General features: G+C 55.6%; 1 protein-coding gene across 11 annotated transcripts in view; it reads right to left on the minus strand.

Annotated features, from left to right (window-relative positions):
• DYSF (dysferlin) overlaps window positions 1–15,505 on the minus strand; it is a 102,650-nt gene that overhangs the window by 60,058 nt on the left and 27,087 nt on the right. For 6 of the 11 annotated variants that reach the window (XM_064151229.1, XM_064151228.1, XM_064151225.1 and 3 more), the window contains 9 exons: window positions 14,248–14,414; window positions 13,507–13,621; window positions 13,280–13,385; window positions 12,488–12,630; window positions 10,780–10,956; window positions 7,859–7,952; window positions 7,039–7,116; window positions 1,736–1,917; window positions 791–931 (listed from right to left, as the gene is read on the minus strand). In XM_064151229.1, coding sequence (XP_064007299.1) covers window positions 791–931; window positions 1,736–1,917; window positions 7,039–7,116; window positions 7,859–7,952; window positions 10,780–10,956; window positions 12,488–12,630; window positions 13,280–13,385; window positions 13,507–13,621; window positions 14,248–14,414 — 1,203 coding nt within the window. The remainder of the gene's footprint in view (window positions 1–790; window positions 932–1,735; window positions 1,918–7,038; window positions 7,117–7,858; window positions 7,953–10,779; window positions 10,957–12,487; window positions 12,631–13,279; window positions 13,386–13,506; window positions 13,622–14,247; window positions 14,415–15,505) is intronic. The other 5 variants (XM_064151233.1, XM_064151230.1, XM_064151231.1 and 2 more) reach the window with 1 other exon arrangement.

Genomic DNA, 15,505 nt, shown 5'->3' on the forward strand with positions numbered 1-15,505 from the left:
ATGGGCTCTCTCTCCAGCAAGGAGGCACAAGCAGAGTCTAACATCCACCCAGCTGCTTTCTGCTAGGCTCAGACAAGGTCCTGAGAGAGGATCTCCCTTTCCAAGAGAACAGAACCATGGAACGGTTTAGGTTGGAAGGGACTTCAAAGCTCATCCAGTCCTACCCCTCTGCAGTAACAGGGACATCTGCAACTACAGCAGGTTGCTCAGAGCTCCAAACAACCTGGCCCAGAAGGCTTCCAGCCATGAGGCATCTACCACCTCCCTGGGCAGCCTGGGCCAGTGTCTCATCATCCTCGGCCTCAGCATTTTCTTCCTTCTCTCTGGTCTGGGTCTCCCTCTTCCAGTTTCAAGCAATCACCCCTTGTCCTGTCACTGCTTCCCATTGCCAAGTGTACCCTCCACCATTCTTGTAGGTCCCCTTTAAGCACTGAAAGGCCACCAGAAGGTCTCTCTGGAGCCTTCTCTTCTCCAGGCTGAACAAGCCCAACTCTCTGAGCCTGGCCTCTCTGCAGAGCCCTTCCAGCCCTCTGATCATTGTTGTAGCCTGAGGATTCCACAGCTGGCGCCAGCACTGCAGGTGAGGTCTGAGCAGAGCAGAACCCCCTCCCTGCCCCTGCTGCCCACCCTGCTGGGGAACAGCCAGGTCTGCCCAGCCCAGCCATGGGGGTGAACCCCAGGACAGGCAGGCACAGAGGTGCTGAGCCCACAACTCTGGCTCCTACCCCAAGGGAAGAAGTCAGCGTTGTAATGAGGAAAGGAGGAGGTGAGGATGGGGGGAGGAGCTCACCTTGTCCCTCTGGATCAGCTCGAAGGCAGCCAGCAGCTCCCCAGCGTTCCTGCCAGCCCTGGTGACCGGGTGCCAGGAGAGCCTCGGCGAGCGCTGCAGGCTGGGGCTGCAGATGCAACGCCCCAGGAACTCATCAGCACCCTGCAAGCAAGCACAGCACCACCAGGGGCTTCTTCCACAGCCCACCCCACACATACACACACAGCTGAAACCCTGCCCCCCAAAATCTAGGCCCAAGGCCTGCAACACTGTGGGAGCAGTTCGGGAAAAGGAATCATGGAACAGTTTTGGTTGGAGAAGACCTTTAAGACCCTGGAGCCCAGCCCTTACCCCAGCACAGCCAGTTCACCACTGAGCCACGGCCCTCAGCACCACACCCCTACAGCTTTGAAAGCCCTCCAGGGAGGGGAACTCCACCACTGCCCTGGGCAGCCTTGCCAACCCTCTGGGGGAAGAAACTGTTCCTCACATCCAACCTCCCCTGGTGCAACTTGAGGCACTTCCAACGCCCACTGACTGATCTGCAACAAGATCTTCAGTTGTCTGCTGGTTGCTGGTGGCTTCCTTTGGAGAAGGGAAGGCACAGAAAGGTTCTTGAGATGTGTTTTAAGTGCTTTTCACTAATGCACTGCTCCTACACACAGCTGGAAACTTCTCCTGCACCAGGCTACAGCCCAGCTTGTCTAGGAAGGGCTCAAGCTTTGCTACCCAGCCCCTCCACTGCCACCACTGCAAGACACTTAGGACACCCTTGGGCAGCTGAGTATAGCTGTAGCCCTGGTGACTACAGGAGGTCCACCTAAGAACAAACTAGCAGAGCTGTTGGCTGAGTGCCCTGCTCAGTGTCTGAGCCAGCCAGAGATGTTAGAGGATGGGTGCCAGGCACCTGCTCTGCCCACCTCAGCTCATTCATGTCACAAAGGCCCAGCTCATGCCAACACTTACATAGGTGTCTTGGTCATATATTTCCACCACGATGTTGGGAGGGGAGTCAGAGATGTTCTGTGGGTCCCCAAAGATCTCTATCTCGTAGAAGATAAGTGTCTGGTCCCAGGTTGGGTTCAAGGTGTTCTTGACCACCACTGTCTTCTGGCTTTGGTGGAGGAAGGAGACAATGGCATAGGGGTCTGTAAGGGACGCAGGAGGCAAAGGATGAGTTAGAGATATTGGCCTAGGAAGCAGAAAGCAGTTTGTAGGCATTTGTGGCCCAACAGGCTGCCAGGGAAGACCATGGGCAAGGCTGAAGGAGCTGTGCATCTTTTAGCAGCAGCAACGGCAATGCCATCATGTCCCAGGCAGATCCCACAGACATCCACTCAGCATCAACTTTGGTCACCTCCATGTCTTTGAGAGCTTTGGGTTCCAAGATATCCCAGCTAGCCTCCAGCTGCCACACCACATGGCCCCTGCCTCTCCCCTGGGGCTGCTGCATCACAGCTGCCAGCCCCACGCAGGTGTCTCAGGCACTCCAGGGTCTCATCAGACCCTTGCACATGGGCACTGAGGTGGCACTGAGCTGTCTCATCCCTAACTAAGGTTTCTCACCACGAGGAGCAGCCTCCCTTGACGACCAAAGCAATTAGCACAGGAAGCCTGAGATCAGTGAAGAGAAAGGTGAGCCCTGAGCCCTCATTCACACCTGCCCTTCCAGGCAGTTTCAAAGAGCCTCTGGCCTCAACCTCCTGTGGACATCCAGCCCACACCAGCAGTGGCACTAGGCACGGGGACAGGATGGGTGCTGGTGAAACCAGCAGGTTCTAGTTCTCACCTCTGGATGAGAGGCTTGAAACATTCCACAGGATCATAGAATCACAGAATTGGTTTGGTTGGGAAAGACCTTTAAGGTCAAGCCCAACCCTTCCCCCAGCACTGCCAGGTCACCACTGAACCATGGCCCTCAGCACCACATCTCCATGGCTTTGAAAGCCCTCCAGGGATGGGGACTCCATCACTGCCCTGGGCAGCCTGGTCCCAGCCTTGACAACCCTTCCTGGGGTTGCCATGTCCAGTCTGCAACACTTTAATGTCCTTCTTGGGCTGAGGGTATAGGCTGGACGTTAGGAAGAAGCTCTTCACAGAGAGAGTGATTGGCATTGGAATGGGCTGCCAGGGAGGTGGTGGAGTTGCCGTCCCTGGAGGTGCTGAAGAAAGGATTGGATGGGGCACTTAGTGCCATGGTCTAGTTGATTGGATAGGGCTGAAGGATAAGTTGGACTGGATGAGCTTGGAGGTCTCTTCCAATCTGGTTGATTCTATGAGGGGCTCACAACTGCCTCAGACAGTGCATGAGGGTCCACCAGCATGCAGCAGGGTCACCCCAACACCACTCCCAAAAGACCTACCAGTGGAAGGAGCGTGGCAGACCCTGCAAACCCAACCCTTAGTGCTTAGCACTGCCACTGCCAGAGGGAAGAGGTCCCATGAGAGGTCACACACAGAATGACACAGAATGTCAGGAGCTGGAAGTGACCTCAAAAGATCATCCAGTCCAGCCCCCACTGCCAGAGCAAGTCCCTTCACCCTCCAAAACATCATGGGCATCCCAACAGCAGCACTGCCAGGAGACCACTGAGAGCCCTGCAGCACTGGAGGTGGACAAACATCCTTCAGGCACCTCAACCCGGGGCTGCCTGAGCTGAGCAGCATCCCCCAGTCTCCCTCCCTCCCCTCTTCCATGGTCTGGGGTGGGGGGGGGGGGTGTGCAGGGGGCTGTGTTTTGTTTGGTGGCAGCAGCAGAGGTGTTTAATGAGCCGGAGTTGGGCTGGGCTGGAGCATGCAGGCTGGGAAGAGACTTACCCACTTAGGAGCTTTTTCCAGCCAGGGGAAGCAGAACTGCCTTACAACTAACGACAAAATCCATGAATTTGGAGCTGCTCCTTGCTCTTTTTTTCAGTTTTTTGGGGGGTTGGGGATCGGTTTGGGGTTTTTTTTTTCTCTCCTTCCCCTCCTCTCCTTTTTTTTTTAAGGGAGGCCTCCACAAAGCCCCTTTGTTTGGACCCTCGTGTGCACAGAAGGTTTATTTGTCTGGCTGCCTTAAGCCCCCTTAATGAACTCCTTTATGCTTTGTTAAGGCAGTGGAGATCACAATTCCACATTGTGCCATGGTGTTACTCATGTTGTCCTTGGCTGCCTTTTTCCCCAAGGAAGGGACTCAGCTCCCCTCCCTGCTCCCCTCAATCAGGGCCATGACATCACTTCGGTCCCCACCACCACCACCTCCAACAACAACAAACCCTTTGTGGAGGCAGGACCTTGCGGGGGGAGCAGACACTGGGTGATTGTTTGGGTGCTTTGCACCTCTCCAGGGTGTTTCTGTCCACCACCACCTCACCCAAGCTCCTCTGCTTCAAAAGTCCCACCCTTGGAAGTGTGGTCCTGCTGCCTGGCATGGTGATGCCCAGCTCTGGGTCCCCACACTGGACCATGGAATCATTTAGCTTGGAAAAGACTCTTTAAGATCAAGTCTACCTGAAAGGAGGTTGAAGTGAGGTGGGGGTTGGTCTCATCTTCCTACTATCAGGTGAGAGGATGATGGAAATGGCCTGAAACCATGCAAGGGGAGGTTCAGGTTGAACACTAGGATCACAGGATGTCAGGGCTTGGAATTGACTCAAAGAGCTCATCCAGTCCAACCCCTCTGCCAGAGCAGGACCATACAATCTAGCCCAGGGCACACAGGAGCACATCCAGACAGGCCTTGAAAGGCTCCAGAGAAGGAGACTCCACAACCTCTCTGGGGAACCTGTGCCAGTGCTCTGGGACCCTTACAGTCAAGAAGTTCCCCTTGTGTTGAGCTGGAACCTCCTGTGCTGCAGCTTCCATGCATTGCTCCTTGTCCTATCCCAGGGAGCAAGTGAGCAGAGCCTGTCCCCCCTCCTGACCTCCAGCCCTTGGATATTTATAAACATTTATGAGCTGCCCTCTCAGTCTTCTCTTCTCCAGACTCAATAGGCCCAGGTCCCTCAGCCTCTCCTCATCAGGCAGTGCTCCAGTCCCCTAATCCTCCTCAAAGCCCTCCCTTGGACTCTCTCCAGTAGATCCCTGTCCCTCTGAAACTGGGAAGCCCAAACCTGAACACAGTACTAGGAACAGTTTCTTTACAACAGGAGTGGCCAGGGATTGGAACAGGCTGCTCAGGGAGATGGAGTCACCATCCCTGGAGGTGTTCAAGAAACCTGTGGCCATGCCACCTTGGGGCACATTCTAATGGCCATGGTGGTGGACTCAGTGATCTTAGAAGACTTTCCAACCAAAACAGCTCTATGAGATTATCTGCTAAGTCTAACCACTTTTGGAAGTTCTCCCTGCGTATTGCATCCAAGATCCATCATTTCATGACAACCCTGATCAACAATCCCATGCCCAGCCCCTCTGAATTCCCCATAGCAGGTGGTCAGTGACAGCTCTGAAGGGATGCTGGATGCTTCCTGCCTGTGGGCATCACTGTGGAGGGGTGTGGGTGCTCCTGAGATACCTGGCCCAGGGACTGCTCATATCTCAGACACAGTCTTCACACCTCAGATGTAGTCCTCACCACGTAGCAATGAAGCAGTGGGGTCATTTTTTTCATCACCCCAGTTCTGACTCAGAAGTGAACAGCACCACCCCCTCTGTGCTGCTGTCCCATCTCAAAGTGACACTCCAGAGTATAGGTGGGTGTAAGCAAAGGCAGCTTTGGTCACAGGCACCAAAAAAGATGTAGGGCTCAGCGCATGGGGAAGAAACTGCCTCATGTCCAACCTAAATTTCCCCTAGCACAGCTAAAAGCCATTTCCCCTCATCCTACCTCTAATTACTTGGGCGAAGACACCAACCCCCATCTGGCTCCAACCTCCTTTCAGGGAGCTGTAGAGAGCCAGAAGGTCTCCTCTCAGCCTCCTCTCCTCCAGGCTGAACAACCCCAGGCCCCTCACTTGCTCCACACGAGATTTGTGCTCTAGACTCTTCACCAGCTTTGTTCCCCTCCTCTGGGCACACCCCAGCTCCTCAGTGTCTTGCTGGCACTGTGTGATTCCCCTCTCCTCATCCCATCCTCCAGCCCCATGGCCAGAAGCCCTTTAAGCAGTTGTCTCTCTGGTGACCAAAGTTAACTCTATGGAAAAGAGGTGAGCTGCTTTGCTCTGCAACACCTCCCAAGGAGCTAAGCTTTAGTCAGCCAGGGAGAGTAAAGCCAGAATGCACCTTTAGGTCAGCCAGGCCAACCAGTTCCATATCAGAAGCCACTAACATTCCCAACTGTCTCTAAAGCAATTTGAACAGAATAGTTGGTGACACTTTTAACCTCAGATTTCAACTAAGGGCCACTGGAGCTCTCCAGGAGCACTCTTCTCTCTCCACTGACTGAAAAGGTGAAGGTAACTCAGCTAAGAGGCTCATCAGGCTTTGTGTCTCCTTCTTTCCACACAGGGAAAGCTACAGATGTGGGTGGACCTGTTCCCAAAATCCTTGGGTTGTTGTCCCTCTCTGGACACACTCCAGCACCTCAATGTCTTTGGAGTGAGGGACCCAAAACTGAAGGCAGGACTCAAGGCACATGTTCAACAGTGCCCATCACAGGGAGACAATCGCTGCCCTGCTCCTGCTGGCCACACTATTGCTGATCCAGGCCAGGATGCCGGTGGCCTTCTCAGGCCCCTGGCCACAACTCCATGAGAATGCTGGAAAAGATGGTGCCTGACTGCTCCAAAGTCCTAGTTCATAGAATCATAGAATTTCAGGGGCTGGAAAGGACCTCAAAAGATCATCTAGTCCAAGAAAGATCATCTAGTCGCACCCTTGCATCTTTTTTTCATCCCAAGGAAGTTCCCACCCCATGCTCCCATCATTTCAACACCAGCCCAGAGCCCTCAGCTGGCAAGGGTGGGTGGCTGGAGGCAACATGCCATGGTAAACATTCCTGTCTGCTCCCCAGCCTTGCCACTGGCCTGCAGCCTCACCTCAGGTCAAGGAGAAGGAGCCATCAGCAAAGCAGACAGCTCTGACTCAGGGCTGACCTGGCTCACTTGTGCTTTCTGTCTGCTTTCCCACAGAAGAGACTTTGCAGCTCTGCCACTGCTGCTGGGAAGGGAAGCCATCAGGTTGGGCAGCTTGGCAGGGCTTTGTGCTGCTCTCTACAGCAGTTTGGCTGCTGAAGGCCCCTCACTGCCATCAATACATGCCCCAGAAGCAGCTTCCCAGCCCCCATTGCTCCCCAGCATTTGTTGCAGCACTAATGACAAAGGGGGGAAGGAGAGAGCATTTGGGCTGACCTGAGAAGCTGTCCTTGTCCATGGCAATCAGGTCCCGTGCCTGGTACATGTAGCAGCGGAGGTGGTACCTGTTGCCACCTGCATGTAGCAAGGAGGAGGAAGGAGATGAGCCCAGGGATGAGAGCAGGGCAGCTTGGCCTCATCCTTCCCAAGGCTTCTGAGAGAGCACTGAGCATGTCACAAAATCCCAGCATGGTGACGACTGGAAGGGACCTCTGGGGGTCATGCAAGTCCAACACCCACAGCAGCTTGCCCAGCAGCACAATGTCCACGTGGGATTGGAATCACTGCAGAGGAGACTCCACAACTGCTCTGGGCAGCCTGCTCTGGGACTCCAGCACCCTCACAGCAAAGGTGTTCCTCATGGAACCTCCTGTGTTCCAAATTTGTGCCTATTGCCCCTTGTCCTGTCCCTGGGCTCCACTGAAAAGTGTCTGACACCATCCTCTTGCCCCCCACCATGTAGATCTCACTGAGCATTGCTCAGATCTCCTCTGGGGCTGCTCTTCTGCAGGCGCTCAGCCCCAGGGCTCTCAGCCTTTGCTCCTCACAGAGCTGCCCCAGGCCTCTCAGCAGCTTTGTAGCCTCTGCTGGACTCTCTCCAATAATTCTCTTGAACTGAAGAGCCCAGAACTGGACCCAGTACTCCAGATACAGCTTCACAAGCTTGCCCACCTGCCCCTTCCCACACACCTTCCTCTCCTGGTGGGTGAGAGGAAAAGGATGGGAACCCCCCTAGCTACATGGTCCCCATAGCAGAGCCCCCCTGCCGGGGCCCACTGCAGGGATTCAGCCTCCCCTACAGCTCTTGGGGCCTTACAGTCAAATATGCAGGAGATGGTTGGTCTGTTGACACCAAAGCTGAGCGTGGAGACAGATTTGCCATCGTCACTCTTGTCGTCTGTCACTCCACCCTGCAAGAGACACCGAGGCAAGGTCAGCAATGCTGGGACCCTCCACAAAGGGATTGGGTCCTCCAGAGTATCACCCACAGAATCCCAGCATGGTGAGGGATGGAAGGGACCTCTGGAGATCATCCTGTCCAGTTCCCCTGCTAAAGCAGGGCATCCACAGCAGCTTGCCCAGGATTGCCATGCCCAGGTGGGGTTGGAATCTCTGCAGAGAAGGAGATTCCACAATCTCTCTGGGAAGCCTGCACCAGGGCTGCATCACCCTCACACCAGAGAAATTTCTCCTGATGCTCAGAAGTAGCCTCCTATGAGACCTTTAGGCTTCCAGTGCCTCCAGACAGTCTACAGAGGAATTCCCAGGCACATCAGTCTGAGAAAGGCATAGAAAACCAAAGCAGCCCAAGGACCACTGACTCACATCCCTACTCACCTCCTAGCATCTCAGCAGCAGAGAAAGGACTCTCATAGGATCATACAACAAAATCATTTGAGTTGGAAAAGACCTTCAAGATCACTGAGTCTGACTCTTCCCCCAGCACTGCCAGGGCACCACTGAGCCATGGCCCTCAGCACCACAGCTCCATGGCTTTGAAAACCCTCTGGGTATGAGGACTCCACCACTGCCCTGGGCAGCCTGGGCCAGGCCTTGACAACCCTCAAAGGGAAGAAGTTGCCTTTGGGGCAACTTGAGGCCATTTCCTCTTGTCCTATCACTTGTTTCTCGAGAGAAGAGACCAACCTCTACCCGGTCCCAACCTCCTTTCAGGAAGCTGTAGAGAGTCAGAGGGTCTCCCCTCAGCCTCCTTTCCTCCAGGCTGAACAACCCCAGCTCCCTCAGCCTCTCCTCACAAGACTTTTGCCCTATACCCTTCCCTAGCTTGGTTGCCTTTCTCTGGACACATTCCAGCACCTCCATGTCCTTCTCCACGAAGATCATCACTCTCACAGCTGTACTCAGTAGCAATTTTCTGCCTCCCCTGGAGAGGGAGGTTAATGGAGTGCAAACCTTGTGAGCACTGACACAGATGGTGTCAAAGGCAGCCAAATGTCCCATTAGCTGCCCTTGGGGAGGTTCAGCCAACCTTGGCCATCCCTCTTCCCTCTTTCAGCCTTCTCCTGTGAGAAGTGATCTTTTATCACCTCCTAATTGCTTGCATTTGGCTTGAAATACTCAGTTGCAGGAAAAGGAGCCCAAAAACTCACTTCCTGGGGAGTGTAAATCTGATCTTTCAATACTTTTCAGTTATCAAATGTTAGGGAGGGACAGGAGGGAAAAGAAAAAAAAAAAATAAGAAAAAGGAGAAAAGAAAAAAAGAAACACCACCACATATCCAGGATGGAGTTTCCAGAGCCTGGAGCTCTCTGGTTCCAAAGTTAAATTCATCAGGAGCTGAGGTGGCCTGTGGAGCCCTCCTCACCTTTCCCATGGCGTTCGCAGAGGATCTGTGCTGTGTTCATGGTGATGAGGTGGTGCCGAGGGTAGGAAGGCACCTCCACTGCTGCCTTCCCTTCCTCACCCCTCCCCACAGAAGCTGAATAGCTCCTCAGTTATGTTTGTGCTCACTGGTCCCCCCAGCTCCTCCACCCTGACTTGTGCACACTGCAGGGAAGAGCAAGAGGAGCAGCACCACTGGTGAGAAGAGACCAACTCCCACCTGGCTCCAATCCTCTCTCAGGGATCTCTAAAGACCCAGAAGGACTCTCCTCAGCCTCCTTTTCTCCAGGCTGGACAACCCCAAGTTCTTCCTCACTAGATTTGTGCTCCAGACCCTTCCCCAGCTTCCCTGCCCTTCTCTGGACATGCTCCAGCACCTCAATGTCCTTCTGTAGTGAGAGGCACAAAACTCTGGATTCAAGGGGGAGCCTCAGCAGTGCTGAGTGCAGAGGACAATCCCTGCCCTGCTCCTGATGGCCACACTATTGGTGATCCAAGCCAGAACGCTGGTGGCCTTACTGGCCACCTGGGCACACCCTGGCTCGTCTTCAGCCGCTTCTGACTAGCAGCTCCTTGACTGCTGAAATGCAGAGGCTCAGGGGTGACCTCATTGCTGTCTACAACTACCTGAAGGGAGGCTGTAGCCAGGTGGGGTTGGTCTCTTCTCCCAGGCACCCAGCAACAGAACAAGGTCTCAAGTTGTGCCACGGAAGGTGTAGGATGGATATTAGGAGGAAGCTCTTCACAGAGAGAGTGATTGGCATTGGAATGGGCTGCCCAGGGAGGTGGTGGAGTTGCAGTGCCTGGAGGTGTTCAAGAAAAGACTGGAAGGGGCACTTAGTGGAACAAAGCTGGAAATGGGCAGGTTCAGACTGGAAGTTAGGAGGAAGTTCTTCAGCATGAGGGTGGTGAGAGCCTGGAAGAGGTTGCCCAGGGAGGTGGTGGAAGCCTCATCCCTGGAGGTGTTAAAGGCCAGGCTGGATGAGGCTCTGGCCAGCCTGATCTAGTGTGAGGTGTCCCTGGCCATGGCAGGGGGGCTGGAAATAGACCTTCCTTGCGGTGCCTTCCAACCCTGCCTGATTCTGTGATTCTAAGGCAGGAAAAAAGCCAAATGGGGGAAAGAAAATACAGAAAGCTCTATAATAGGGGCTTTGTGCTGCTGCGGTTGGTTCTCATTTAGGCCTTGGAAAGGCCCAAGGATTGTGAAATCCAGAGGATTCCCAAAGCCAGGACATCAGCTAAGCAAACAGCAGCGGGTGCCGGCGGCAGATAAGGAGCCGCTGATAACGAGGCTGGGCTCCAGCTCCGCCCGCTGAGGCGGGACGGGCGGCGGCAGGAGACCCGAGCAGGCTCCCCCCACCCAGCCCCGGGTGCTGCGGGGAGGTGGGTACCTACCAGAGCCCCCTCCAAGGCGAAGACGGCGGCAGCGCCGGTGCGCTCCAGCGGCTCCATGCGGCGCCTCCAGCGGCGGCGGCGGAAGCTGTCGGTGCGGCGCTGCTTGAGGTGGAAGCGCCAGCCGAAGAGCGAGGCGTACTCCCAGCCCTCCCCGTCCGGCTCCTCCTGCTTCTGCTGCTGGCCAGGGCACACGGCGGGGTCAGCTGGCGCTGAGCCTCACCCGCCCCACCAGAAGGTCACGCTGGAGTCTTCTCCAGGCTCAAACGCCCCCATCTCTCCCCGCCCGGCCTCGCAGCAGAGCCCTTCCAGCCCTGCCAGCATCGATGTGTCCTCCTCTGGCCCTGCTCCAGCAGGTCCTTGGCTTGCTCCAGCGCTTCAAGTGGGGTCTGAGCAGAGCACGGCAGAGGGGCAGAAGCCCCTCCCTGCCCCTGCTGCCCACGCTGCTGGGGATCAGCCCAGGCTGTGAGTGCTTGGTGCCAGCTCACATCCTGCTTTTCAGCCAGCAGTACGCCCCAGCACTGCAGATGTAGGACACTGGCATAGCCAAAGGGCAAAGACACTGGTGCACAGGGGTCTCCAGGGTCAAGGTTGCACCCACCCAAATCTGGATGCAGCCTCTTGGAGCTGCTGTCTGCCACAGGAGTCCCACCCAGCACACCTCCTGTATCTCTTGGCTTAGAATCACATAACATCGAATGGTTTGGGTTGGGGGGGACATTTAAAGGTCATCTAGCCCAACCCTCATCACATAACATCGAATGGTTTGGGTTGGGGGGGACATTTAAAGGTCATCTAGCCCAACCCTCATCACATAACATCGAATGGTTTGGGTTGGGGGGGACCTTTAAAGGTCATCTAGCCCAACCCTCATCATTTAGGTCAGACAAGATCCTTAAAATCATCAAGCTTAACCATTACGCCAGCATTGCAAGGTCACCTCTGGGGATTCAGCCCTTCAGGCCATCCTTGGGGTCAGCCCCACTTGGAGAAGGGTCACTGTGCTGGGGGCCACCTTTTCTAAGCAAGGAGGGGGCCACATCCTGCCCAGACCTGCGTGGCACCAGCACCTCCATCTTCCCAGCCTGCCCTCCGCTTTGCTTCCATCTCTGATCCCTACTTCATTGCCATGGGGAACTTCTCCCTGGGATATCAGTCACAAGCCCATGAAGGCTTTTTCTCCCCAGAGCTGCCATCTCCCCGTGACACTTGCAAAGGGGTGGCAGGAGACCTCCAAGCTTTGGCAAAGGGGTGGCAGGAGACCTCCAAGCTCTTCAGCCACAACTAGCTAGAAATAGCGCTGGAACGGGACGCAAGTGTCCTGGGGAGCTGCCTGGGGGAGGGAGCAGCAGCACTGCCGTGGCATTTGTGGTCCAACTGCACCACCTAGAGGGAGGAGGGACCAGGACAGGGGACGGTCTGGGCACCTCTGCCAGCCCCGGTCCCCAGATCTGCTTCATGGCACTGGTGGAGATCCCCATGCCACCCCGCAGCCCTACCAAACACCCATGGAGTCACCTCCACCTCTGGGAGCTGCTGACCCCCATAGCGGAAACCAGAGAAGCCACTGCCTGCTCCGCACAGAGCCCAGGGCCACCGGGCTCCCAGGCACAGCAGGTCTCAGCAGAAGGCCAGGTAGCCTCCACCTTCACATGGAGGGCCAGCAACACAGCCCCAACCCTCTCGCCTCCTCTTCCTCACCCACCCCTACCTTCCTCATGGCCTCCATCTGCGCCAGGTCCCTGCGGCGCAGGCGCACCCAGCGGCGGCGCCGGTTGGTGTGGTACATCTTCTCAGCGGGCACCCAGGCCTTGGGTCTGCGCTCAGGAGGGATGGTGATGCCATACTCCCAGCCTTGGAGACAAGGGGACACCTGGGTGAAGGCAGAAGAACCACCCCCCAGCACTTTGCCTCCCACCAGGGACCCCTCTCCACTCATCCTCAGTCTGGAGCAGCCTGAACTGCAAAGTCTGTCCACACACAAACTGCTTCCCCATTGGCTGCTCCACATGGGTAGTGACCTACTCTTGCTGCTGCCCAACGGAGGGGTCCCTCTGGGGATGCCCAGGTGAGGGGTTCATGGTGTCCTGCCAGCTCAAAGTCACAGCTTAGGGACTCTCCTCTCTGCCTTTGCATCCTCAGACAACACCAGTGCTGGTGACAATCTCAGATGCTCTCTGGCCTGATTCTCTCTGCCTCTCTTTCATTAGAGGCCAGCTCAGATCACCCAGGAGAACACCCTGGGCTGTCCCCAGCAGCAAGGGAAACGCTGCCTTTGTGGCTGCCTACCCCACAACCCCCACACCTCAGTCAGAGCAAGAAGGAGAAGATCCCCCCCGGAGCCTGAGCCCTTCTCCCGATGCCAGTGGACAGTTCCTACAGCCACACAGGGGATGTCAGTACCCTGGTGCTGGATGGCATCGTGGAAGAAACCACCGTGGTGGTGCCACCATGGGCAAAGGGGATGAAAACAGGGTGCACCCACAGAACTGCTCTCTGATACCTTTCTCATCCACAGCTCTGTTGAGATCCGTGTCCCACTCCACGTCTTCCCATTTCCAGCCTGGAGGACACTCAATCTCATCCTTAGGCAGGACCTTCTCCCCGTTCTGCGGGACACGAGGGTGTTCACAATCAAACAGTGCCCAGCAGATGCCTAAACCTTCCCCAGGAGCTTCCTGTTACCACAACCTGGGATGCCTGGCCCCAGGCCACCCTCTTTGTCCTTACCACGTCTGTGTAGGCATCAGTCATGTGGATCCACTGTCCCCCAGGCAGCCGCACCTGGTTCTCAAACACCTCCTCCACAAAGCTCAGGTGCCCAGCGTCCACATCATGCAGCAACCTGCACCCCAGGGAGATGCACAACGTGAGGGGTTCCCCCCTCCAGCCCTCCCAGCCCTCCCCTTGGGGCCAGACATGCCACCCCAGCACACACTTTGCCTCCAAAAACCTTTTCTACCACAGATGCACCAAGCAAAGCTCTCATGAGACCTCAGCAACCCGACTCAGGCAGAGATCAGAACTTCGATGCAAGCTCAAAATCCAATACAAGAAGGCAGCAGAGCTGTGCTGAGCCTCCACCATCCCCTACCACCCCTTCAGCACCCCACTGAGACCACATTTCCTCAGCATGGGGCTTGCACAGGCACTCCAGCAAGCTGGGTGCTGGGGCCACTATGTGGGTGCAGCAGCCACCACCACAGGGACATCACCCAGCACACAGCCAGCAATACGTTTGGCATTAGTGCAGTTGCCAGCCAAAGACAGGGTAGGCAGATGGGGAACCTCCATGGCAACCTAGACCACCACCTAGCTTTCTGGGTGGCTTGGCCACCAGCCCAGATGTCTGGGGAGCCCAGGACTGCCCATCCAGGCTCTGCTCTTTGCAGAGTCCATCACTCAATACCTTCTCAGGGCAGATGAAGCAGTCCCCATCCCAGGACAGCCCACTCAGAACCTCTCACTCACGTCCTCTCGGGGCAGATGAACCAGTCCCCAGCCCAGGTCCAGCCCGTGGAAGGGCGGAAGCTGTCCTTGGGCAGCTTGATCTTGCCAGTGACATCTGAGTATTTGGGGTAGGTCAGGCCAGTTGTGCCCCAGTTCCCAACCAGTGCTAGCTTGGTCTGATTCTCGTACTGAGGAAGTAGAAGCAGAAAGCATTTGGGTTTTTTTGCATTGGAGGCACAAAACCTCATGAGTAATTCTTCTGAAACCCCATGAACCATAGAATCCTAAAATCAGTCAGGGTTGGAAGGGACCATAAGGAGCTTCCAGTTCCAACCCCCCTGCCATGGGCAGGGACACCTCACACTAGATCAGGCTGGCCAGAGCCTCATCCAGCCTGGCCTGAAACACCTCCAGGCATGAGGCTTCCACCACCTCCCTGGGCAACCCCTTCCAGGCTCTCACCACGCTCATGCTGAACAACTTCTTCCTAACATCCAGTCTGAATCTACCCATTTCCAGCTTTGTTCCATTCCCCCCCAGTCCTAGCACTAACTGACAGCCTAAAAAGTCCCTCCCCAGCTTTCTTGTAGCCCCCTTGAGATACTGAAAGGCCACAATAATGTCACCTTGTAGCCTTCTTCTCCCCATACTGAACAGCCCCAACTCCCTCGGTCTCTCCTCATAGCAGAGCAGCTCCAGACCTCTGGGAAGAGCTTAATCTCACTTTCCCCCAGCCCCTCTGCTCTCATGAACACCCCCAGAGGTGTCCTCCCACCTCAGTAGGTGAAAGATGTGAGGCCAAGAGGAGGCTTTCTTGCTCATTACCAGCCTCCTCCCCAACCCTTCAGGCTGGATGCCAGTGGCAGTCTCCTGATGGGTAGGGGTTGATATGACCACCACCTGGGGTCACAGAATGGTTGAGGTTGGAAGGGACCTCAAAGCTCATCCAGTTCTAACCCCCACCCTCCCACTAGAACAGGTCACTCAAAGCCTCATCCAACCCAGCCTTGGAACACCTCCAGGGAGGTTGTGGAGCACAGAATCACAGAATGTGATCTTCACATGATATTCACATTCTGTCATCCATAACTTCTCTGGACAACTTGTGCCAGTGTCTCACCACCCTCACTGGAAGGAACTTCTTCCTAATATCCACTTATCCAGTTTCAATTTCCCCTCTGCCAGTTTAAACCCACTCCTCCTCATCCTGGCACTACAAGACCTCATCAGTAGTCCCTCCCCAGCCCTCCTGTAGCTCACTTCAGATACTGGAAGGCCA

Source organism: Pogoniulus pusillus, chromosome 11 (assembly GCF_015220805.1).
Source record: "Pogoniulus pusillus isolate bPogPus1 chromosome 11, bPogPus1.pri, whole genome shotgun sequence".
Lineage (NCBI taxonomy): Eukaryota > Metazoa > Chordata > Aves > Piciformes > Lybiidae > Pogoniulus > Pogoniulus pusillus.